Here is a 27,509-nt window from a genome sequence, read left to right as displayed (position 1 = left end):
TCTTCTTCACGGTTTATTAATTGATCCAAATTTTTTTCCGAATGACACCGATCAACGCTCAAAGAGCCGCTGTGGTGCCATTCCTCTGTACAACTATAAAGAAATACAACAAACATTGTTTTTTGTTTTACTTGTTATTTTAATCCACTGTACAAGAATATGTTTTGTTTTTCCTAAGCCTACCAACAGAAAAAAAAAGAACCGAAACATGGACACTTGTTCGGGGACCCCATGTCTGTATCCCGGAGACCAAAACATCGTGTTGCATAGCCTACTGCCGTGAGCTAAAACACTCTTCCTCTTTCTCCCTCTTTCTATCTGTCTCTTTTATGGCGTTGAACCGGAGGGGTCCTCTAAAAAATACGTTTTCTTTTCGGTGTTTGTTTGTCTGTGTGTGTGTGTGTGTGTGTGTGTGTGTGTGTGTGTGTGTGTGTGTGTGTGTGTGTGTGTGTGTGTGTGTGTGTGTGTGTGTGTGTGTGTGTGTGTGTGTCTGTGTGTATGTTCTGTATGTATATGTGTTTTGGATGGATCTTTAAACGAGTGTACTCTGTCCAAAGGGGAACAATGGGAAGAAAATTACCCACAAACCCCTTTCTATTTATTTTTTTCCTTTTTTGTTTTGTTTGTCACTACCAAGATTCCTTGGTACAAAATAGTCTGACATAATCCTATTCGATGGAGGTGTGTGTTTTTGTGTCTACCGCGAGGGACTTGCACTGAAGTTCCCTCGGTTGACAGAAGCAACAACAACAATGGTAGCAGCAGTGGCAGGTATGTCGTCGTTCTCGGGCTGTCCTCAGTCGTTCTTTTGCTGACAGTAGAGCTCCTTCAGTGACTTCAGCTCCTCGATCAGAGCCTTGTTCTGATTCTCCAGTACGGCCACTCGGTTCTCCAGGCACTTGATGTATTCCTTCTTCTTGCGCCGACACTCGCGTGCCGCTTCCCGATTCTTCTGCAGGCGCATTTCCCGCTTGCGGGACTGATCCTCCAGCTGCACGTTGCCGCCCATGACTGCATTGGGAAAGAGATCTATTGTTGCGTTTGGTGTTGAACGTTTGGTTTGTGTGTTTTTTTTTGTTGTTTTTGTTTGTTTCATTGTGCACGTGCATTACACAAACACCATGTCGAAATAGAAGAAGGCAAATCGAACGTGCAAAACACAACCGGAAAACATTTGTTGGTTTATTTTCCGAAACGAAGCACAATAGAATAAAAAAAGAGAAAGAATACAAAAAAAAGGAAAACTAATAAGAATCTACCTTTCGTAAACAAATTGATTTTTAAAAGCCTACTACGATCTATCGAAGAAAAAAAAATGAAATCAAAGCTACCATTCAAATAGATATTGTAGAAGAGCAATGTATGCGGGGGTGTGGTGGTGGGCTTTTTGTTTTGCGAATTCGAAGGGGGGTGGGAGGGACTCGCCAAACTCGGAAATACTTACGAGGTACGTAAATTTGACCATCCTGGGCCTGGGTATATTGCACTACGCCACCGCCGGTTGCTGCTATCGCATGCAGTCCTGGGCCGTCTGGGCTTTGGGCGTTTGCTGTGTGAGTGGTAGGTAGGTTTGTTTTTATGGTTTTAAGGGTTTTTTGATTTCGATCAAAAGAAAAATGCAAACGACAAATTCGGTTGGACTGTGTAAGGGAATCATTCTGCGGGAAAAGGAGGGGGAAGGGGGCGGAGAAATGTCGTGTGGATGACACAGGTGTCGGGAAATGGTGTAAATCTGATCGGATTCCGGCTATATGTGGGTTGATTTTGTTCAGCAATCAATGATGGCGCGATGAAGTTAGTGTTCAATGATGTGCGCATGACTGGTTTATTGTGAATGGTCAAATTTTCGATTTCAAAGGGTGAGGGAGATAGAAAGCGACTCCGGTGGGAGGGTGAATTCTAAAGGAAACCCTTTCGGGGGCTTGAACATAAGAGCAGCACTTTTTATGCGTAATTTTTCTTCAGTAGAAGCAAAAATGCGAAAGGAAGCTTGAATGATCAACAGCAGCCCATTCAGAATGGAGAAAAACAGGTACCATGTCTAATCCAGTTATTGTGCTAGACAATACAATTAAGCTACGGAATCCATGCTTCGCTACATAATTTTTACCTATTCCATGTTTTTGTTTCTCGGCTCAGTATATAGGCCAAATGAATATTTTAGCAGATCTCGATATCATCAACAATCGATAAACGCGAACCGACGACACGACCTGCCACTCGTGTTTGAAAACTGTATCACAAATTTAACTACCCCTCAGTAACTCGAAATGTCAAAATGGTATCATTTGAAAAATGTTCGAAACTGGCAACACAAGTCGATAAAATGTTGTTTGTCGAAAAACAGTTACCATAACCTTGGTTACGCGTTTGGTTCCATTTATCAATGTAAACAAGAAACATGTGATCTGATTTTTTTTTTGGAATTTGTTTCTATGGAGAAATAAAAACATTTGATTCAAGTGCATGCAGTGAAATGCATAAAAACAAAAAGATATCATACTTAGAGAAACAAAAATTTGTCTCATAGTTGTGTTTTAATTCATGAATTGTATGTTTCTCCGAAAGATGTTAGGTGACTCTGGAGAAGTATGAAACTCAACTAATCGTAGTTAGAGAAACAACTGAAAGCTCTACTTGTTTCATACTTTCTGTACTTTGCACGCTTCCAAAAGATTCACATTAGTGCATTTGCGGAAGTCCTTTCAGGGTAACTCTTCGCTGAATTATCACTACCATCATCCAATAAACTAATACATAAGAAATAAATTACATATATTCCTTCCGAAGCATTTATTAAGCTAGTTTTCTATTGAAATCTTTAATCTTTATTTCGAAATTATCTTTGCCGACGGATTTCAAGAAATCGAAGAACAGAGCAGTTAGAAAAAAATGCGTTTTTTGAGTTGCGTCACTTCTACTGTTCTAATTGCATTTCTGGCCTCGATCATTGATTGCAAATTTTCAGAATACGAGCATTTTTGTTCTAATTCCATTTCTTCGGATAGTAATCGAATTGTAACTTGAGCTGTGGTCATAATAATTCGAGTACCAGCTGTTCTGCAAAATGGATACTCGTATCAAAAATCATTAAAAGGAATAATAGCTGCAACGTGTCTTACCAAATTGAAGGAGCTGAAAACTTCCAAGAACTGTTTGTAATGGTATCTGCAATTGTAGTTTATTTTCACTTATGCAGAGATATGCTAGGTTAAAAAATAATAAGCCCTAATCGGGAAAAATAAAACATATTTTCAACTTACTCCAAGCGGGGCAATTTCCGAACGCAGATCTTTTTTTTTCAGTTTGTTTGTTTATTTAGGCTCCTAGTGTTCCTTGGTAACGAGTTCGTAGCAACTTAAACAGTGTTGCTCAAAAAGATTATTTTATCTACATCAAGGGGTCACTATGTTTGTGCTAACTGATGGTAAATCGCTCACGAACACTTTTTATTCCGATTTTTCTTCGAAGTGTCTGGTCGTGTCATCGCGCGAACCCTCCCGAGAAAAGTTGACATCGTTGAAGTATAGTAAAAATATAAAAGGCGCGAGATGAATTCCCAGTGTAGTTCCGGATGATCCAAAGAACTCTTCGGAAAAGTGCTACCAGGTTAGATTTATTAAATGTATTATCTATTGCAATATGAATCAAAATCATTTTCATATTTTTTTTCTGAACCCCTTTGAAGTGTTATCTTCCTGTTTCAACAACAACTTAAGCAAATTGCTACTGCATAAAGCATGGCTGATCTGAAAATTTGTTTATTAATTCATAATTTGTTCTTAAGACAAAACTCAAAATTTCTGTTTTTAAGAGGATATGAACATCTAGGCTGTGAATCATTTCGCGGTTAATTTTAACGTTTGGTTAAAATCTGACACATGAGCGGTTATTTTGTGTCGAGTAGTGAAATTTAACTAAACTAAACGAATGGAAAGTTATTTGGGTTTACTTTGCACTGGAAAAAATTTTGACTAAAGCATTAATATTAGAATTTTCATTCAATTTTTTTTTCACTGTTGGAAAATAACCATCGATCTGTCAAAAATAACCATGCTTATTTTTCACACTCAAGTGTCAGATTTTAACCAAACGTTAAAATTAACCGCGAAATGGTTCACAGCCTTAATATATTTATTACACTTCATCAGGATTCCTTCTACGTGATCCTTGAAAGTGAGTTTTTTTTGTCATACGTTAAACCTAAATATTTTGCTTGAATAGACCGTGTTAATTCCAAGCCATTCAATTTGATAATGTGATTATTGTTTAATTAGGATTTTCCATTTTGACAGATAATCACTAAAACTATTCAAGGTTCTTCATAGGTGACATCATTTTCATCACGATATGTTTTCGAAAAGTTTACTTAAAGAAGAAAGTAAACTAATTAATCGATAACTCGATGTTTCTGCTGGGTTTTTATCGGGTTTGAGGATAGGAATTACTTTGGAGTTTTTCCATCTCTTGGGGAAGTAAGCTAATGAAAAACATTTGTTGAAAATTTTAACCAGGAGTCTCAAGGCAACATCGGGAAGATTTTTAATAAGAATATTAAAAATTCCATCATTACCAGGAGCCTTCATGTTTTTAAGTTTCCTAATAATTGATTTAATTTCATCAAAATTCGTCTCAATAATGTCATCTTGTGATAACACTTGAGTTGAAATATGCTCATATTTCAGTGAGACTTCATTTTCAATAGGACTCACAACGTTCAAATTAAAATTGTGTACACTCTCGAACTGCTGAGCAAGTTTTTGAGCTTTTTCGCCATTTGTAAGAAGTATTTGATTTCCTTCCTTGAGAGCAGGAATTGGTTTCTGAACCTTAGAAAGTTTCCAGAAAAGTTTAAAATATGGTTTAATTTGTTCAACTTCTTTAGCGAAATTTTCATTTCGCAAAAGAGTAAATCTATGTTTAATTTCTTTTTGTAAATCCTTAACTATGTTTTTCATAGCAGGATCACGAGAACGTTGATATTGTCGTCGACGAACATTCTTCAACCGAATGAGCAGTTGAAGATTGTCATCGATGATAGGAGAATTTAATTTAGTTTGAGCTTTGGGAACTGAAAGATTTCTAGCTTCGATAATATAATGATTCAAATTATCAATTGCTGTGTCGATGTCCGCAGAATTTTCTAAAATAGTTTCATGATCCACATGATTTTCAATGTGAGATCTGTAATCCAACCAATTAGCTCTATGATAGTTGAAAATAGAACTAATTGGATTAATTATAGCTTCGTTGGAAAGTCTGAATGTTACAGGAAGATGATCTGAGTCAAAATCAGCATGTGTAATCGGTTCACTACAAATGTGACTTTGATCCGTTAGAACCAGATCAATTGTAGATGGGTTTTTCACGGAAGAGAAACAAGTCGGATTAGTGGGATAAAGAACTGAAAAGTAACCAGCAGAGAGTTGACTACTATACCATTACTGTTATTTTGCCTACAATTCCACTGGACATATTTAGCATTCAAGTCCCCTATTACGAAAAATTTCGGTCGATATCTTGTGAGTTTTTGCAAATCGCATTTGAAGAAATTTAATTGTTCGCCGGTGCATTGGAATGGCAAATATGCTCCAGCGATGAAATAAATTCCATGAATGGTTTCAACTTCGATTCCCAAGCTTTCAATAACTTTAGTATTGAAAGAAGATAAAATTCGATGTTTAATTTGCCGTTGGACAAAAATGGCAACTCCACCACCCATTTCCAGTAAACCTGTCAAACCGATGAACCACATAATGTGGATTACTTTTCAATTTTACATTTGGTTTAAGAAAAGTTTCTGTCACAATGGCAATATGAATTTTGTGAACTTTGAGAAAATTATAAAATTCATCTTCACTCGATTTCAAAGATAGAGCATTCCAATTTAAAATATTCAAATAATTATTTAACATCACTGTTAAATTTTAAATTCATTATAATATTATTTGCGAATTGCCATCCGATTTGAAATGCTTAAAAAAATGATGAAGTCGAATTCATTCGGATGATCATTTGAAAAAGTTGATCTTGTAGGTAGATCATTTTATTTTCAGTTATATCGCCTAAATCGACTTCGTTTAAAGAAGCGAATGGCATTGAAGGAATATTGGTAGGATGCCATTAGAAGATGATTTGGCCGATCTACCTATTAATAAATTGTTTTCGTTAGAAGATGAACTGCAAGACCTGTGCTTTGATTATTTACATTAGAAGAATTAAGTTGTAGATTTCTACCTGTTACACTAGCGTAACTGACGTTCGAAGAAGAAGATAACGAGGTCGATCTATCTGACAATAAATTGTTTTCGTTAGAAGACGAATTGGAAGGCGTACCTGTTTTTTGTTTTAAATTCGAAGAAATGAGTGCCTTAGAAGAATTAAGCGTGGCATTTGTAACGTTTTTTTTTTTATTTTCAGGTATGTTCTGTAAATTTAAGGTCGTTGATTTGACTTGTTGTCTAAGCGAACGAGCGTTCAAAATTTTCTCCCTGGCAGGACATTTCAAATAATTGGATTTATGATTTCCATCGCAATTTGAACATGAAAATTTATCAGTGGTTTCATTCATTGGACAAACGTCTTTCGAATGCGATTTACCACAATTCAAACACCGTATATCCATATGACAATTTTTGGTTGCATGGCCGAAGCCTTGGCAACGACGACATTGCGTTTGCAATACGATTATGCCGTTTATAATGTTCCCAATGAATTTTAATGTGAGAAATGTAACGTACTTTTTCTAAAGTTTTCAAATTGTTTACATCACTTCGATTGAAGTGTATTAGGTAAAGTTCATGGGAAATTTCAGAGCGTGGTTTAGAAGTACCATCCGCTCTTTTTTTTCATAAGTATTACTTGGGAAGGGGCAAAACCAAGCAATTCTTTTAGTTCATTTTTAATTTCATCGATACTTTGATCATTTGATAAACCTTTCAAGACAGCCTTGAAGGGTCTGTCTGATTTTATATCATATGAATGTTATGAAGTTATGTTATGAAGTTTCTCGGACAAATATCGATTAAGACGTTCGTAATCTTCCAATCCATCAACCAAGACTCGACATTCTCCTCTTCGTCCGATTTGAAATGAGACTTTTACTTCCGGGAGAAAAGTAGAAAGCTCAGTACGGAATGCTTTGAAGTCGGAAATCATCACCGTCACTGGTGGCATAGATTGTTGTTTCTTCCCAGAACGACAAGCGTCCATTTTGGGAATTTTTGAAGAGTTTTCTTCTATGTCGCTACAATCGGATTCAGGAAGAATCTCGTAAATATTGTTAGACGGCATAGAATCAACGGAAGAGAAATCCGTGCGTTGTCTTTTATTTTTACATTCAGATTCTATAAGATCGTGAATGTTATTAGAAAAATGTTGAATAACGGATTGTGATTAATTCCGTATTGAATTATTTTTAGCCTTAGGCTTGTTGCCTTTCCGGTTGGACGCAAGCATTTTTGAAATGAATGAAAATTTAAATTAACTAGGCTATATTAGTCTTCGATTAGACTCCTAGTTTGGAAAAGTCTTGATAAAGACTGATTAGTTCGAAGAATAGTTCTTTGAATAGATACCCTTAAAAAAGGCTGGTTAATTTCTTAGTCACTCTAATATCACTCTTTGTATAGCCTAGAGAAAGGCTGACTAATTGATAGTCTTCAAAAAGACTGTTAGTGATTCAGGTAGCCTTGAAAAAGACTGAAGCCTTGAATCAATGAAACTCTAGGTAGCCAGAAAAAAATTTCCAGGAGCCAAGAGCTATACGCGTGCGGTGCGAACTTCTTGATTATCACAGAAAGGGACTCGATGATCTTCTCGGGAGTCAACCGGTTCAGCAACAGAAGTAACTTTTTTGTTATTGCTTGATTAGAAAAATCCTCACAATCACCAACGGTCTCATCAGATCCCCGATGTATGCTAAAATTGTTTATCAAGATTATCTTGAAGTCATGAAGAATTTTCCAGCTCCTCGTAGCCAAATTGTTACATACGAATAAAAAATTTCAAAATGCTTAATCGTACATTTGCTTCTAATTTTAACTAGAGCTTGTAACAGAATGAATAATATTCCTCTACTGGCTGTCAGCCTCGATAGCTATGTAGAGTCATGGCATACTTGATTATCCTGTCTGTAGCAGAAGCTATACAAATGTCTTTACCTTGAATGTTTATCTGCAAGCAACAACTTCAATGCTAGAAGTTGAAGGAATGTTTTATCAATAAATTAGCACTATTTAATTCCTAATAGCATCCAATATATAGAGATTCGTGATCGAGACTAATCATAATGCAAGCTATGTTTGCCACAAAGCATTTTTGACCATGCAATAAAACGTTGAATGAATCCAGTTTAGTCATGGTGCGTTGACAATTTTAGAACAGTGATTGACCCATTTGCGATGAAAAATAAATTATCCATCGAATGATATAAATCCTAGAAAAAATTGGTCATTATGATGTTAACTGTTTCCATGATGTTCTAGGTATTGGAAGGCTTTTTGGGGAGGTTCTGAAATGTTCAATGCTGTGAAAATCCGGAGTTGCTGTGTATTGAAATTCATTCGATTTTTGTTTTTGCTGGTGTGCTAAAAGCCTTCTTGACATTACATTCCTTCTGTGGAATTGGATCTTCTGTTTCAAAAAACTTCGTAGCCGATTATTAGCGAACAGAACCGTTGCATGCCTAGTGCTACAAGTCTACTGATACTGAGAATCCTTCCAGATCAGGGTTTGAATATACGACAACACCATGTACTCAATTTGGACTCTCCAATTTTTGGGATGCTTTGGGGTTAAATACAAATCTTATATACATTTTTTCTGTAAAAACGAAGTTACTGCTTGACCCTTTTTCTTAGAAAAGATGCAGTCTCTTCACCATCCAGCGAGGCTTGGGGTTCACTAATCGCGCCTTCGTCCATTGATTCGTCGTAGTTGCTGCGTTACAAATTGGATCGCTGGTGTCGTTGGCCGGCGCCGTAGCAAATGTCGGAGTATTTTATTGTTGTCATTGCTTGTCTGCGAAGCGCTTGACTTGTTGGGTACCAGTACTTAAGTAGGTAGGGTTTTTTATATCTACTCCGATTATTGAATGACGAATTCTACTCTTTTCGATGTCAATAACGATTGTCTTTGATCGTACAAATTCAAGTTTGCATAACTCGAGAAAGTTTCATTCTCCACAATCCTTAAATGTTCACCACACTGAGTTGAACTATGTTTCTAGAAGCAAGACTGTAGCGGTCCGTCTGTTTGGGCCAAGACACAAAAGCGAACTTACAGGGAAGGACTAGGAATTCTTCCGAACAGAGTTTACCGATCCCGGTTGTGTTTAACTACTTTTCGACGACCAGTTAAAAAAAATAAAAGACAAGTTCTGATTTTGGTCCATCTCTGAATTGCTGCTGATCGTTCAAACCATATATAGGAGTCTTGGAGTAAGAAACCGACTACAAAAGTTAAATAATAAATCGATTTCATCTCCAGAAAAAATCGCATCCAAGAAAACTAGGTTCAAACTGAGAAAAAGACGCGACTGCGCTTCAATTTTTGTTCTAGTATACTTTCTTCCGGCTGCACGGATCCGGAGTTGAATTTTTTGTTTCTGGTATTGGTTAGTAAAACTCTAACTGCATGCAAACTCAAATCTACGTGCACAGCATTTCGGTTTTATCCCAGCGAAAAACGCTATCCAACTGATCGACCCACATCCGAACATGGGATCCGAAGCTTTCGCCGAGATAAAAACAAACGCCTGAGTACTAGTGAAATTAATAACCTCTTGCTTGGTAGGATATTACATTATAGTGTAAGAGTAATGCATGATAATAAAAAATTGGGACCCCGGCAGATTCTGTGAGAACGGTACGAATTTTTGTTTTTTTCTACGAACGGAAATTAAGAAGAGACAGGAGGATGTTGAAAGAACGGGAAAAAAATTAATAAAAATAAAAAAACAAATGAGAAAAACTACATCCCAAAAGCCATTACTATTAAGCGCAATAATTCAATAGCCGCTTAGCAGTTTACTCTAGTTTAGAAAAAAAATTGCATGCACGAAGAAGAACAAAACAGAAAATAATGGGAAATGAACGGAAGAAAATTGGGATGTTTGGATGGTGTGATGAATGGTTGGGAAAATGAGATTGATGGTTGGTGGTATGATGAGCGTTCGGACTAAAGGGGGGATTTACGCGGTAGGGATTTGGGAGGGGGGGGGATACGGAATCAGAGGAAGAGAACGGAACAACCGAAACATACCAATTTCTGCTCCGCCGAGGTCGCTCAGAATCTTACGATAGGATGGTCGGCGGGTTAGTAAATCTCTTCGCTTTTTGGGCGTCTCGTCGTCCGACAACGTGTCGTCGCTGTTGGTATCGGTCATTATACTGCCACCGCTGCCGACATTCGGCTCTGGTTTAATCTGCACACGGCCAGTGAGTGTGGAATATGGATGAATATGAAAGGATAGATTAGCGACACTGTCCACTGTTGATTATTCGAGGACAATCCGGTTCTGCACCCGGAAGGAAAACCCATTGGGGGCAAAACTGCAAACAACTCACCTGAATAGCCTGCAAACTACCTTGCGTAGTGTGGATTACTGAGTTGGGTTTGTTACACACTAATAATACGCCTCGGGGTAACGCCGGTATCTGACCGGCCGCCGTCTGTATGACCGACTGCTGGTTCTGTTGTATCACTGAATGTGTCTGAAAGAAAACGGATTCTGTTAAAATTGAGTAGTTAAACTTTTTCCTTATGAACTAGCAAGAGTGATCGGCAAAGCTGTAAAACCGGAGACCCACAGTGATGCGATTATTCACCTGTTATGCAGAACTCCAATTCTGCCGTTCTTTCGTTTTGAATAATTCTGGATCTTCTTCATCCGCCGGGAACCAGAATATTTGCTTTTTTATACCTCTTGAAATACAGGTATTATAGGTATTTTGATAACCTTTCATTTGCCGTAAAAAAAAGTTTGTAGGTTCTATGAGTCAAAAGATATTTCCCATTTACTGAATACAGGCAAGCGCTTTGCTATAAAAACTTTAAAATTTCGACTCCATGTTACTTTAATTTGTTTAAGTTTAAATTTTTAAATGGATGTTGGGTGAATTGGGGTGAAATGTCGCTCTAGGAGAGTTGCTACATCTTCGAGTTTATAGTTATATAAAAGTGCTCTAGAGTTGTGAGCGTCAGTGACTGAAATATTTATTTCGCGCCGCGTAAAGGTTGGTATTTCTTTTGAAATCCATCTCAAAATAATTTTTTTTCTCCAAGTAAATATGTTGGATTAATAAGTGATGTTTGTAGTGTTTTTAAAAATATCCAAACTAACGAGTCGTTACTTCCTGTTCATTTTATCTTAATTTGAAGAAAAGTGTGACATCTGTTCCCTATTTTCATTTTTTATTTGGTGTATGTAATAAGTGTTTTGTTTGAAATGTGACGTTTGTGCGAAGGTTTTAGGTTATGTTACATTAGGAAAATCTATCGGACAAAATGGAAGAAATCTTGAACATTGTTTCGTGTGGAATTGAACATTTTCCACTCAATGCTCGATCTTCGAGGATTGTTTGGCGCATATCGAGTTGCGCCATGCTTACCCGCTGGAAAGCAAAATATAAATACTAGATTATTAATAAAATCGTTTTCGCGAAACGAGCTGTTTTTGTCTGGAAATTAAATGAGCCTACTTGATCCATGTGCTTCACTATTCCGAACCACATGCTCAATCAAGTGTGGGCGCCTAACGAACAACGTACTCCGTCGAGTCAAATTATAAAATAGGTTTCTTGATGAACGACGCAATTCCGGCCGGCATTTCGTAATATGAACTTCCCCCTTCACGGCCAGTCCGGAACAAAAGAACAGTGGCTTTGACATCCCTTTCTTGCTGATCGCCAGCCACAGCTGCTCCTTCTTGGGGAACTTGGTGTGTGAAATGAACTTCACCTCGGACCTCACTTCCTTCGTGGGGGAAGCAAATTACGCAATACCATGTCAGTCATTGCTATCCATTGAGTTTACCATCTTATTGTTGTTTAATAATGCCATAATGTTGTAGATGCCGGAACGGGCGTATTCACTGGCATTCACAGTGCCGCACGGTATCCATTTTCGATGCGACGGGGTGCCGTTCTTTTAAGCGCGCACTTCTGAATGGAGTTGTTTCACTGTTTTTGCCATCACGGTTAGAGCTCGACTGACAGAGCTGTCAAATTTTTTCTGCTAACTCATGATGGGTACTATGAATGATGCTGCATGAGTATTTCCGTCAGTGAGGGTGAAGAAAAACCCATGAAAAGTCGGCAATTTTGTCTATTTTTTTTTTCAAACACTAATAACAGACCCATTCACCTTCAGTATCAATAATGGCTTGATACCTTCGAAGGATACTTTGGTCTAGATTTTGTGAGTAGTTTTTTTTCCCAAAAATACAAATTGCAAGTTCGATTATTCATTTGTGCCCAAACGTTTTCAATTATCCTAGACATGACCCAAATTATATCTACCCTTTCGATACGTTCCTGAGCGTATTTTTCTTTCAACATCAGCTTTTGCAGATATCAACTTCGAAATTTCAAATTAAGGCTAGTTCGCGACAAAATCTGGACACTCACAAAACACTTATATCTCAGAAAATACTTTATCAATAAAAATCCGGATTTATCAGTAAGAAACTTGCAAAAAAGCTTGGTTTTCCTGCAAGCACTGTCTGTACAGTTCTTAAATCTTTCGAAACATGATCTCAGGAACCACCAGAAGGACGCGAAGGTGAAGCAAATATTGCAGAAGAGACCAGATTTTTCGGTATGTATTGAAAAAAATTATCCATAGTTCAAAGCACCGGCAAGGTATGAAGTCGTTCAAGGCGAAATCTGTACCAAATGATAAAGAGAATATGACTATTTGAAATAGTTTTCCTGCGTGATAATGGACGATGAATCTTATGTGCCGGAAGACTTTGGGCTGCTTTTTGAAGAACGGCGTAGAGGAGTAGTTCATGACGAAGAAAAAGGCCAACTTTCCCCAAAAAATATTTGGTTTGGCAGGCAATATGCAGCTGTGGTCGAGCAAGCCCAAGCTTCATCACTACCGACAAGGTTAACGAAGAAATATAGTGTGAAGAATGCCAAAATAAACGATTGTTACCATTGCTACTCAGCCATGACGATCCCTCGATATTCAGGCCTGATTTGGCATCTTGTCATTACGCCAAAGATATCTTGGAATGGTATAAGTCGAATGGAGTCCATGTTGTACCGAAAGAGGCCCGAAGTCGCGATTTTCGACATGTTGATTTTTACCAACACTGATGCTGAATAAAGAATCAAAAAAAGAAGAACGTGTTTATCTGGTCAATCGAGGAGAATGCGTGTATGACGGAAGTGGAGAGAGACTGGCGAATGGTGGTCTAAACCCTAGTGACTTGGAATTCTACAATTCGTTCAATGTTCTCTAGACGGGATCTCAATTACTGAAGTGAGACAAATACCAGTCTTCGTATCCCATCTGCAAATAATCAAATAATGCATGTACATTTAGTCACACCGTACAATGCTTGAAATTGATTACAACTCTATCGTTAAGCAGGACAAACGCCGTACATTAAGTTCGCCATAGGGACTACCAACTTAATTATTGAAAATAATTAAAATAATAAATGAAAATATCAATAAGTCTCTTTAGTTTTTTTTTTGGCATTAAAAATGCCTTACTCTTCGCTATACGGGCCGGGTGTCAATTAAAAGTTTCAAAAATTGGATTGTCGCTTTTGCTAACTCTTCACTGTACGAAGCTGGTTGTCAATTAAAAAAAAATCAAAAATAACCGCGTAACCTTTTTCTGTCATAATTTTGAACGCTTAGAACTCAGTCATTTGTTAATGAATTTATTTAATTTAACTACCAATCGATTCGAAAACATTTAACTTATACTTATGCCGTAACGTCGTTTAAGTATTTCAATTGCATTGTATTGAATTGACCTATGTTTTAATGAGCCAATGACAGTCTCAGTGAATGATGTCAAACTCTTGTCCGATTTGCGCAGTATGAACTATAGCACAAAAGGCAATCTATAAATGTATGCCCGAATACTTTTCTGCTTTAGTTTACCCATTGCTTCCTTAATATGCAAAAGTGAAAATCAATTAAAGTAACAAAATATGTTTTGTGGAGTGTGTCACATATTTTCTTCCTTGTATTGCTGCCATTCTATTTTCAGACACTTTCCGAAGATTATCGACGCTTTTTAAAGAAATCATCATAATTGACTTTCATATAAAGGATATTTTCAAAAAATTTTGAAATGTAAATATTTGTTGAAGGCATAAAACAGAGTAGAATCAATTGTTTGAAAGAATCTAATTGTCATTTTGATCATTCGCCAAAAATGTAAACACTAAAAGATGAGCAAGTTTGTAATTTGTGACTTTTAGTGCATCCATCGCCATCTTTATTTTTGTATTTATTATGGGTACCTAAGAATTATTTCATTTTTAATGTAATCGTGATCGGTCGTGTCTTGTATACAACCCTCTAAATTTTTCTGTGAGACATGACGAATCAAAAGCAAATCGTGTAAACAACAAAACTGAACCGATTGTAAATCTTACATTGAAAATTGTTTACTGTGGCGATTATAGCGGCGATCGTTCGCTCATGAACGCGGAACTAGCCTCTCAAAAAAAAAAAACACACCAATTTGATTGTGACAGAATTAGGAGAACACAGCGCCTGCTATGATCCGTCACATATTTTATCTAATGCCTTCGTCAGGTGCTAACAAAACTCACACTGATTGCGTCATTTCGAAAGATTGTCTCATAAAACCACATTTTTCACGTAGCGTGTAGGAAAAATTTTCCTAGACTCGTTCGTTAAACCAGCGGCTGTGCTTGCTTCATCGACGGGGAAAACCCACGGAAACCAGACATACGAAAATCGAAACAGACCAAAGCACCAAACTACAGGAAAATCCGCTATTATTAATCATTAATCACAATTTATCTATCTCACACAGTCAGTCCGAGAGATAAAAGAAATCAAACCAAACAGCCTGTGAGGTATCATGGCCACACGCTTCGCAAATTGACCGAAGAGCAATAAACTCTTTCACCTGTCTTCTTTGCCAGGCCGGTTTACAAACTGCGAACCGCTCACACACGAGCGCGCATTCCAACCCGCGAGTCGGACTGCAAACAGCAGAACCTGCTTTCCGATCGGGCTGCAAAGATTAGAATCAATTAGAAACAAACCGCTAATGTATTCCCCATTCAAAATTAGTCTAATTGCATGCACAGTGCAAAGCAAGGTGAAGAAGCAACATATTCGAAAGAAGCGAACAAACAAAAAAATCAGTAACAGATAATAACATAAACAACGATAAATAATAAAATATGCCAAATGTTTATCCCCCGATGTCTGCTGGTCGCAGAATGACGTCATTCGGAGAATATTGTCCGCTCCTCTGAACTAGCAGCATTCGGTAGTACTATGGCCACTATTTATTTCCATTTCTTTCGATCAATAGAGACTGCTACAGCCCGAAACGGTGTGTCCTCAAGAGATTTGCTTTCGCGTTTCAAAACACAGAGTAAAGAGAAACAACTCGAAAGAAGAAAGAACTTCGATCAGATGACGACATCCTCGGTCGGTTGGCCGGTCTTTCACATTGTGTGTGTGTGTGGTATGAGGCACGGTAAATATGACTAAGGTCTACTACGAATGCTGTGTGCAGTGAAGTCAAGCCGCCCTGATGGCCGGCAACAGCAACAGAGGCTGTGACGACGGTTGGTAGCGGCGGCGGCAAAGATGGCAGCGGCGGCATCGACTAGCCAACAAAGATTGAGTCATACATCAGACAAACCGAGTTGTACTCTCCCTACTCTAACAAGCCCAGCAAAACTGCGACAAAACAAAAAAAAAAAAACAATCAAAACAAGGAACCAATCGACACTCACCTGTACGCTGCCAGTGGTTTGCGATGCCGGCAGAATTTGTACAACGTTTGCGGGAGAATTGATGCTTTCGGAACTGGCACTGTTGGCCGGTCCCGGTCCCGGTCCACCACCAGAACTTGAACTACTGTTGTGCTGGTCGTTGTTGGCCAGTGGGTCCAGCGAGGAGGATCCGTTCTCCTCGACCATGTTGTCCATTGCCTCCTGCTTCAGCTGCCAGAGCCCCCGTGAGTTTCCCGCCAGTTTGAAATTTTGCTGCAGCCTTTTGTCCTTTGCAAGCGTTAACCGGATCGTCGGATGTGGTTCGGGACGGGACTGTGACCGTCGCCGTCGCCGTCGCCGTCGAGCGGTTAGCTCGATAAACACACGTGCAATAATAAACCGCTGGCTGGCTGGCTGGTTGTTGTTCGATTTTTTTTTGTGTTTTGGTTTTGCACTGGTGCACACCTCAGCCGAACTGAAGAGTGACCTTCAAACTGGTCGTCGTCCGCTAATCAACGGATCCACTAATCGTATCGGTGTTCTGGAAGAGTAGCGAGAGAGAGAGAGAAACAATCGGTTAGTAAGCGCGTTTTGTTGTTGTTTTCTTAGAGGATGATTGTTGTCCAAGAAACTACGGACATTCGCGGGATGCTCGTCGATGCAAATATTGTTATCTTTCTGTTGTTTTTTAGGGCCTCGATAAGACACGTTAATTTTTGTGATTGATAAGACTAATGTCGGACCGGCTTGCGATCTGGCCGCCGTGGATGTCTCGCATGATATTGAGTAACGTTGTACAATATATTACTTCAAAACAATGTATTGGATTTTCGAACATCAAAAAAATTAAGAAAATTCATAGTAAAAGTGTGAAAACTGCATAAAGTTGTTTTATATGGAAACGGAGTTTCCCGTTTGAAAAAGTCTCCCATGCTTGCTAGATCATCGATAGGTGTTCGGTGTATGAAAAGTTGCATAACTGTTTGGCCGTCGAAGAAAAGAATACTAGATCGGTGAAAAAAATTATTTGGTGCGCAACGAGTGGTTTTGTGTGGATATTTCACATTCATGCTTGAACTTGAAAAATATCCACTTTCTGACTGCTTTAAAGTACGCGTGGCACTTTATGGCAACTTGAGCGTACATAACCAGTTCTGAGCAAACTTTCTCGCTGCTTAAAAGCTGAACAAGCAGCTGCTTCCAAATTTGTTCTGTTGTGTGAACATTCAAGTGAGGAAATTTTGATGTGGAACACATCTTTATTTTCTAAATAGGGGTGCAAATTAGAAATTCAAGGGTAAATACAAGTAGAAATGTGATCAGCTTTTGAACACTTACAGCTCAGTCAGTTTAGTTTCAACCAGTAATATTATTTCACCAATTGATTGGAAATATTTCTACGAATGCCATGTATTTTCAATTATATGTGGGGACGGGTATAGTGTGATGGGTAAGTCGATGCCTTTCACGCAGCCCGCCTGGGTTCGATTCCCAACCAGGCGAATGACCTTGAGGTTAAAACCTCTATAATCGAAACTAAAAAAATTATATATCATTGAAATGTTGATTGATAGATAGCAGTGTCCTGTTATGCCTGCCAAAAATCGCCGGCTTACCGAATTTCTCTAACGTAGACGACGGTTTTTTTTTCGAGGAGTAAGTGATTTATCAATGGGGACTAAAGGACTATTCACACATATCCGGTCCGGTTCAGTGCCGGCACGACACCGTGCACGGATACTGATATTATTTCATTCGTTTTCTATGCGCGCATTTACACCTATCCGGCACCGTGCCGTTTCAGTGCAGCTCGCCGTCAGTGTAGCGTCCGTCCGGCAAACTCAAATTCGTCGTCACCGATATTTTTTATTTTCACTCAAGTCGGTATGTTATTGCATTGGCTGTGCCGGAACGGAAACAGTACGGAAACAGTACGGAAACGGAAGGGTTCCGATAAAAAAAGAACACTGACGGCGCACTGAAGGCACTTTCACTGAACCGTCACGGAACTGAAATGTGTGAATAGTCCTTAAGACCCTTCACTGAAGTACCGTGGCTTGTGGCCGTCAACAGATAGTACACACCTGAAAAAAGGCGAGAGGGTAATTTCAGAGACATAACCGGATTAAAGTGAATTCGAATGAATTCCTCTAATAGAATGCAGATGTAATGAATAAAAACCTGTTTTAATCCACCTAGTGGTATAATGATGCCTTTCTCATATCAATCATACAATCTATATATATATATATATATATATATATATATATATATATATATATATATATATATATATATATATATATATATATATATATATATATATATATATATATATATATATATATATATATATATATATATATATATATATATATATATATATATAATGCATCCTTTGTAATCGCATCACGTAAGAACGGATGGACGGATTGAGATGATTTTTTTTTGTTTGATCTGTTTTAACCCCCACCGGGTTCGTACATAAAAAAAAAGAAAACTTACCGAAAAAGTGGGAAAAACCAATAAAGTTATTTTGTATGGACAATGGAATTTTCCACTAAAAAAGTCGCCAATGATTGCTAGATCATTGATAGGTGTTTGGCGCATAACGAGTTGCATAAGTGTTTGGCCGTTGAAGAAAGGAATACTAGATCGTTGAAAGAATCTTTTGGCGCGCAACGAGTTGATTTGTGTGAAGTGCATACTTGATTCATGTGGTTCGTCATTCCGAGCCACGTGCTTAATTGGGTATCAACATTGTTGCCTACTAAATGACTGGTGGAATTCCTGAATGTGTGTAGCGGAGTCAGATGCATACTATTGGTCATTGGGAATCAACAAAAAGTTTGTGCTCTAGAAGCGCTGAAGTCAAACTAAGATATTTTTCTTGCATTTTGCTTTTGAATGATTTAGATTACACGAAGCGCACATAATAAGTTGCAATTAGATATCAATATTCAAGATGGATTGATACTATTTCTCTAAATTGTACACAACATCGTCAATCTGGTAGATGATGCTACAAGAACTCACTGCATCTAAATGCATAAACCGTGAAAGATTTTTTCTACATTTTTTCGCTCCATCTCATACTTTGAGTATTTCACGGCCCTTACCAAAATAGGTACAGTTTTGTAATAATCGGCGCTGTGTGGAATTTAACAAGGGATAATCACAATTTGACAATTATCCCAGAAAATCGAACCGATGAATCAACTTGATGATTCTCATACTAGGTTACAATATTTCGAAACCTTTGTGTTGAGCATTCACAAATATTTTCATAGACACAACTTATGCCGAAGTTATATGTACAAAGTTAGAATAGGCGACAATAGTAAAATGATTCTACCACAATTATCCACTGCCCGTATAGAATCGGATCGCAAAACGAGAATTGCTTCAGAGCGAATCCCTACCCCAACGTGCTAACCCGTGATGTTCAGAAGGGTTGTCGAGAGAAAATCGTTTTCGCACTGGTGTCCATTCTGTGTTAAATGGGCCATGCAGGTGTTTTGTCACTGAGATGATATTCGTCTCTCTTTGATGGGACTGATTGAATCGTGTGAAGAGTTGCTAGAGAGCGTTCTTTGATACGATGAAAGCCATTCTTGCTAAGAAGAATGCTCAAATTGGTAAGTTCAATATCAACTTAAAATGTAAGCGTCGTCTCTCCAAGGCACCAGAAGTTCCTTCGTATCTAAAAATATCCACTTTATTAGAACTCTAAAGTACGTGTGGTACTTTTTGGCAACTTGAACGTACAGAACAAGTTTTTAGAAAACATTATCGATGCTAAAAAGCTGTACAGATGTTCACATTAATTTTGGGTGATGTTTCTTTTTTTGGGCTAAAGCGAATGTGTGTCGAATTCTGTTGATTGTAGGTTAAGTAATCAGCAAAATATTGGAGAAAAACGTTAACCACTTAGTCGTTTGACCATTCTGCTTTTCGAACACATAAATGCGAACAAATAGTTTTTGGGCGAGACGAAGTTCGACGGGTCAGCTAGTCATATATAATACTGTGGTATTCTTCAAAATCATTTCCTTCGATTCTTAAAAGAATAACCGAAATCGGTTTGTTTGACCGTCTACTGATAGAAACTATCAATTGGAAAACATTTGAGGTCGAATTAGAAAAATTTTTAAGGTTTTTCCTAATTTTCAGTGATGGTATACAATTTTTAACCCATTTTACCCTATATTTCCGGATCCGGAAGTCGGATCCGCATGAAATTCAGGAATTACGTATGGGACCAAAGGATCTTTCATTTTAACCTAAGTTTGTAAAAATCGGTCGCGCCATCTATGAGAAAAGTTAGAACAGATATTTTCTTTTTTTTTATGCACATTTTACCCCATAACTCCCGAACCGGAAGTCGGATCCAAATAATATACAGGAATTTTTTATGAGACCTCAAGGCCTTTAATTTGAATCTAAGTTTGTAAAAATCGGTTCAGCCATCTCTGAGAAAAGTTAGTGCACTTATTTTCACAATTTTTTGCACATTTTACCCCATAATTCCGGAACCGGAAGTCGGATCCAAATGATATTCAGGAATTTTGTATGGGACCACAAGACCTTTCATTTGAATCTAAGGTTGTGAAAATCGGTTAAGCCATCTCTGAGAAAAGTTAGTGCAAAAAAAAAAACGTTACACACACATACACACACAGACATTTTGCGTACTCGACGAACTGAGTCGAATGGTATATGACACTCGGCCCTCCGGGCCTCGGTTCAAAAGTCGGTTTTCACAGTGATTGCATTACCTTTCTATATGAGAAAGGCAAAACGTTTTTTAATCCACCTAGTGGTGTAATGATGCCTTTCTCGAATTACTTATGTTCTGATAAGATTTTTTTCAAACTTGAATAAAATCAAAAAGTTTCTTTGGTAAAAACTACCATCACCTTTTCGATTTGTAAACAACTATGCCAAGTTAATATAGATTTAAATGTGGCAAACCTGCACGCCGGTGCGTTTTCTTCTTCTTCCGTACCAGCACGTACCGATGCGTATCGATTTTGCATAATTTTGTATGACAGTTTGAAAGTTTTGATAGTTATTGCCCCATAATTTCGGAACCGGAAGTCGGATCTGGATGTAATTGCACAGTGTCTCTTAAGACACTGAGAGCTTTATTTTGAATCATGATTTGTGAAAATCTGTTTAACCGAAGTCGAAGTGAGCTCTATTTTTTTGGAGCTTTTCTTCACTATTACTAGTGCGTTCGGAAGCGCAAACCGGAGACTAGTAGTCTCAAAGCAGATTTATATATCTACCAAAAAACAAGGTCTGCCAACTAGATGAATTTACCAGTAAATTTTATAAAAATGTGCACGCGTTTTGCCATCGCCTGTGAAAAAATACACATGAAATTGAAATTTTTTACTAATCGCACTGTAATTCCGGAACCGAAAATCGGATCTGGATCATCTTCTTGGGGACTTTTTAAACAATTTCAAGACCTTTCATTTGCATCTTAGTTTGTAAAAATCGGTTAAGAAATTTGTGAGCAAATTGAATGCTCATTTTCTCATAGATTTGCACATAATGCCTTGTAATTTCGGAAACGGAAGTCGGGTCGGGATAAAATTCAATACCAATCTATGGGATCGTAAGACCTTTCAATTGAATCGAAGTTTGTGAAAATCGGTTCAGCCATCTCCGATGAAAAAATCGAGTGACATTATTTGTCACATACACGCACAGAAATTTGCTCAGTTCGTCGCGCTGAGTCAAATGGTATATAACATTCGGCCCTCCGGGGCTCGGTTCAAACGTCGGCTTTCACAGTGATTGTATAGCTTTTCTTCATGAGAAAGGCAAACAATATTTAACACCACTTGCATATCCTGAAATCACCAATAATTTTTTTTTTTCGAACGCAAAGCAGCTGAAAGTTGGTTTTATTTGCCCCCGTTTGGTGTATCTTTTGTAAACATTTATAGCTCTTAGAATCTGATTTTCAATTATTTGTGGTTATGTCTAAAAGTTTTATCATAAATTGCTGATCATATTTCCGGTGGCATGTGGCAAAAATTATGTTTATACGTTAGATACAACAAGAGATATTCACGATCAAAAACTTATCACTCTCTCAGAGGGTACATTTTGAAAACGAACCCCATGGTAAAGTAAATATTTTTGGCACATATTTGAAATATTCTTGTAACAATCAATCATTTCAACTAATTACGTTTTTATGTGCAGTTACTATTCAGCTCACAAAATTAATTTTCAACGATGTAGCCTGCGAAAAACTATCATAGTTCCCAAGGAGCCTTCAATCGATTTTACTTTCATTATAAAATACAGCATCAGTTCACTTATCCAACAAACTCCACCAACGTGATAAATTCTTTCACAAAAAAAAAATGATACACGAAATTAAATTTTTTCCGCCTACAATATTTCTTTTCAAATGTTGCAAGAAAATAGAACTCACTCAAAAAATCCCTCGTTCACACTTGCGTCACAATGGTCACTGCGACGCTTTTATCCAAACATACTCTATCGCGTTGCCAACTTTAGAAACGAACAATAACTAGAAACTGTCAAAACAAAAAATCTGTATAAAATGTTCAAAACGACGAATGTAACAATAAGTGATTCTCTTTGTTTACTTTCTCTTTCGATTATTGCGAAATATTCCTGTTTTTTTCGGTAATTTCTTCAATGCAGATTAAAAGATGATCGCTTTAGTTATTTTTATCGGCACATAATTGGAGAGAAGGATTCCTAGGAGTACCGTAATAATCGAAAGAGAATTTCTCATTGCTACATTTGTCCTTTTTCAACATTTTATACAGAAATTGTATTTCACCAGCGGAACGTTGCCAGGTCTACCGATTTATCGGTGTTTTTCCTATTTGCTATCTCTACTCTATACAATAATATCGATACGCTCTCCAAAAAAAACAGATTATTCACAATTGATACAAATAAATACTGATTTTCGGTTTTGGCTTGTTTAGGAATAGCAAATTTTGGTTGTGGGGTCTTTTTTCTGATTAAAATTAACCGCGTTCACCATTTTCTGATACAAACGTTGTGTACAGATTTTTGGAAAAAACGACCTGACCACTCTGGTGAGTTGCCAAGAGGTTTATTCGATGTCAATACAATTCTTTTGGACTTGATTCAATCAATTCAAGGAGATAGTGGCGGATATGAGGGTACGACCCTCTAACCAAAAACTATAAAATACAACAACAACAATCAATTCAAGGGAAGTATTGTATAATGTATCGTTTTATCGGTTGTTGATAAGAATTTTGTTTCCAGGGACGACGGTTTTTTGTTTAATTTTATTTTCAGGTGATAGATATGTGCGAAGAATCGAGAATCTGAACTGGAAAATTATTGATAAAATGGATCTGTTATGTAACAAATATATTTTACTGGGAGATTTTGAAACAAAATATGGAAAATTTGCTGAAGAAAATTGAATATTATTGAAATGAACCTGGAGGAAAAATAATTTAAATATGGAAAACGAGCTATTTTGAAGAAGGAGAAAACAAAAATAGGAAAATATTTACAAGGAAACAGTGAGTATTTTAACCTAATCTAGACGTAAGCACTACAACTAGATTTACCGTAGACTGCTAGATGCGAACTAACACCAGTATTCACATGTTTACTGCGGGAGGGATTGTTGAAAAATTCTCCCTTTGGATATTTTTTTGTTTATCTAAGTTGGGTATTTCCATAAATTTTCTTTTGTTGCTTCTTACGAAGTGTTTATCTCCTCTGTTGTTTACCTTTTTTCTCCATTGCTATTAAGGTTCGACCTCCATGTCGGTGATCTATTCCTGAGATAGGAAGCTTTCCTGGAGAATTCATCATAACGAGACAAGTAAGGCTAAAGAATCTTACTCATTCTCACTCATGTAGAAACCATCATACTAATGGTGTTCGATATCATCGCCTAACTACCTTCAAACTACCGTGTCGACACTACTGATAACAGTGTTGACACTACTGTTTTGGCGGCTTCTTATGCTTAACTCTGGTGATAAAGACTGTTAGAGAAGCATTCCTCAAAGATACAAAATTGACAATTTTCCATGATTTTGAAACACGACACGCGTTATCCTTAGTTATTAATTCCTGTAGGAATACTGTTATCACTAATTCTGACACCTCTCTGAGGAAGATCAATGATTTCAGACGTAGATCAACCGGCACTCATGTCTGAACTTGATGATATGTGATTCTCATCCACAAAGATCAAAGCCGATCGAATCATCTAATGATTGATCTTTCTCAAGTCAATAATCATTTTAGTTCAAAATCACTACCGATTTTGTGTGACGAAAGATCAGTACCGGTTTTGATCGATGTAATTTGAAGATCACTGATCTTAAAAAGATCAGATCAGTAGTGATATTTATTGGTAAAAATCACAAGTGATCTTCTTTGGCAGTGATCTCGATTGGACGATTTTTTAATCTTGCTCTTCCAGCCCAGGTTATTAATAAATGTATTCTTAACTGCCGAGTTTAGCACTAAGCAGTTCAATTTGAACTGCTCTGCACTGATGAGTCAAAGACGAACATAAAAATAATAAAAACGGTTATGTGCCCTAGCACAAAATTTGGCTAACCCCTGAATGATCTCCTTGGGGACATTTTAAACAATTTCAAGACCTTTCATTTGCATCTTAGTTTGTAAAAATCGGTTAAGAAGTTTCTGAGCAAATTGAATGCCCATTTTCTCATAGATTTGCACATATTGCCTTGTAATTCCGGAAACGGAAGTCGGATCGGAATAAAATTCAATAACAATCTATGGGACCGTAAGACCTTTCAATTGAATCGAAGTTTGTGAAAATCGGTTCAGCCATCTCTGAGAAAATCGAGTGACATTATTTGTCCCATACACGCACAGACATTTGCTCAGTTCGTCGCGCTGAGTCGAATGGTATATGACGGCTTTCACAGTGATTGTATAGCTTTTCTATATGAGAAAGGCAAACAATATTTAACACCACTTGCATATCCTGAAATCACCAATAATTTTTTTTTCGAACGCAAAGCAGCTGAAAGTTGGTTTTATTTGCACCCGTTTGGTGTGGAGTTCGCACTGCGAAAGGTTCGCCAAATGCATTAATTTCACACGATTTACATATTTCGACAGTTGAATAATTCTTTTCTATCTTTTGTAAACATTTATGGCTCTTAGAAAGGCTGATTTTGAGAATTTACTCCATCGTTGTTTCCCTCTTCGATACTGTACGTTGCAGCAAACTTTGATTTTTAATTGTTTGTTCATATTTTTTATTATTTTGGTAATAAATTAATTAAAATTGTTCTGCAATCTATTTCCGGCTGTAGTTTTTGTGTGTCTTATTTCTCGGAAGGACAATGTATGGAACACTTGTAGAACTAATTTGATACTATGATTCTGCTGAAGAAAGTATGTTGATACGTTAAGGCGTTTAAGAGTTATGCAATGTTTTTGAGTTTTTTTTAAGGCATTTTTAAAACTAATTTAAATAGGTTATTTATTGTATTGATATTTGAAGCTTGACTAGTTTTTGATGAAAAAATAATCATAACTTTTTACTGGTAGCTCATATGAAAAATGTTGGTTGAACAAAATGATTAGTACAACAACTCTTCTGAAGACAACTTTTCCGTAGAACGTTTCACAAAAATGTTAGAACAAAAAGTGATTTTTCAGGAGCCACTCTACTTTTACTCGGAAAAATTGATGTAACTCGTTCAAATGAAAAAAGCTAGAGAGGTGCTTTTTTCAGCAAAGTTGCTCAAAAGCAAATTTCCTACAACTTTATTGTACAACAAAATCATTTTTGAGTTCAATTAAGAAAGTTAGATTTCAGATTTCAATCTAAATGAGAACTACCCTAGTAATATTTTATATCAAAAGGAGTGCAATTTGATTACAAACAACTTTTGTGAAGACACCAACTACAAAAAACTAATATTTAATAGTGAAAATATGTTTGTTCCCGTTTCGGAGCATAGTGCAATGGGTGTTCAAATTAACCATCTGCAAATGGTTCATTTTACAAATTGGGGTTCTATTTGATTACATCTAGTGTTTTCTTATCCATCTGAATTTTGCTCTTGTTGGATACAGCCCAGCAGAGTATCGGATTTTTGCCGGTACTTCATGACCGATCAACTCCAAATGTTGGTACGCACATCTACTCTGCAGACAAGATAACAATAAACCGTTATCAAATTGATTTGAATAAAAGGCAATACCGAAAACACAATCCATTCACTGAATCACAATGAGGGCTTCGCATTTTTCCACTTGTATCAACACCGTCACGGCCCGTACCGTACACTGACTGACGGAGAAAACACATTTTCCAGAGCCTGCTGCGATACTCAGTTGCAGCGCGTGCTGACTGCTGGCAGGAGGAAGTTCAATTGGGGGGTCGTTCAATGGGCATTCCAGTAACGCACTCTCTACGGAACATCGACCTTGGCCATCTGGTTTAGATGGGTGGGGGTGGGGGTGGTGGTTTGCTTGCATCATCACCATAGCATCATCCGTTGACGGTGCTCGCATTCGGTCCCCTTTTGGGGGGTGTGACACTGGTGCGAGTATATCAAAACAGTACACATTTGACACGCCACCAAAGCCCCAACCGACCCTTCCGCTGTTGTCCTGCCGGTAGGGGTAGCCTTTCATGGTTACGCGCATGGAAGGATTCTCTTTTTCCAAGTAATTTTCCACTGGCTCCCGAAAATGTGTAGCAACACGAGAGAAAGAGAATGTCACTCGATTGGGAGAGCGTGGGGCGGGATGGGTAAATAACCTTGAAATTATCCAGGAATTAAGGTGTTGGCAGCTACAGTTGCTGTGACCGGGCAGTGAGTGAATGCACATAAGAAGGAAATAAAAACCTATGCGTTCGCGCTATAAGTCGATGCTACAAGAGAGCTCGTTTTTGTGCCCTCACCGATATTATTGAATGATTCATCCAAACAACAACCAGTTTTGCGGTTTTGTGGTAGACGGACAGTAAGCAAAATGTACAGTCGTTTTGCTATCATCAACTGGAATGCTTCTCGAATCCGATCCCGGCACGGACCGAACCGAAACATGGAAGAAGACCGCTACCGTTCAGTACCAGGAAAACAGTCACGCGTTTTTCGTCTGGCGCTTACGATAGCACCCTGTTTATCTTTCCTATTAGCGCAGAATGATACAATTAATTTGCTATCAACACACTCCATGTTTACAATGATCCTACAAATACAGTTTCGCCGCACATATCAGCTTTATTACGTAGTTACATTCCGTAGTCCTCGGTAGTAGGCTTTGTTGCATATGGACACAATTGCAGCTAATCAGGGATGTTGTCACGGTGACACCAATGAGCATACACACTACTGTTTGACGTTTAGATAATATCATAACATATTGACTGTCGTCAAATTAAACTGTCTATTTGGTGACGAATCACCACACTGCGAACAGTTATCACAACAATCCTTTCAAATGCTTCCATTTCAGCTTTCTGTCAAAAAAAAACGGCACTGATTCGAAAAAGAGAGCGAGT

General features: G+C 37.7%; 1 protein-coding gene across 18 annotated transcripts in view; it reads right to left on the bottom strand.

Moving 5' to 3' along the window:
- Positions 1-379: 379 nt before the first annotated feature.
- LOC131426432 (cyclic AMP response element-binding protein B) overlaps positions 380-27,509 on the bottom strand; it is a 29,277-nt gene continuing 2,147 nt past the window's right edge. For 5 of the 18 annotated variants that reach the window (XM_058589148.1, XM_058589155.1, XM_058589145.1 and 2 more), the window contains exons 2-6: positions 15,974-16,493; positions 10,569-10,715; positions 10,264-10,426; positions 1,445-1,549; positions 380-1,029 (exon numbers count right to left, since the gene is read on the bottom strand). In XM_058589148.1, coding sequence (XP_058445131.1) covers positions 797-1,029; positions 1,445-1,549; positions 10,264-10,426; positions 10,569-10,715; positions 15,974-16,168 — 843 coding nt within the window. In that variant the 5' untranslated portion in view covers positions 16,169-16,493 and the 3' untranslated portion in view covers positions 380-796. Of the gene's footprint in view, positions 1,030-1,444; positions 1,550-10,263; positions 10,427-10,568; positions 10,716-15,973; positions 16,494-23,562; positions 23,707-23,727; positions 23,753-26,199; positions 26,419-26,906; positions 27,125-27,235; positions 27,478-27,509 lie in introns of those variants that run through there. The other 13 variants (XM_058589146.1, XM_058589152.1, XM_058589151.1 and 10 more) reach the window with 13 other exon arrangements.

Source organism: Malaya genurostris, chromosome 1 (genome assembly GCF_030247185.1).
Source record: "Malaya genurostris strain Urasoe2022 chromosome 1, Malgen_1.1, whole genome shotgun sequence".
In the NCBI taxonomy this organism is placed as follows: Eukaryota; Metazoa; Arthropoda; class Insecta; order Diptera; family Culicidae; genus Malaya; species Malaya genurostris.
Note: the sequence above shows the minus strand (reverse complement) of the source record. Positions and strands in the feature narration are given on the sequence as shown.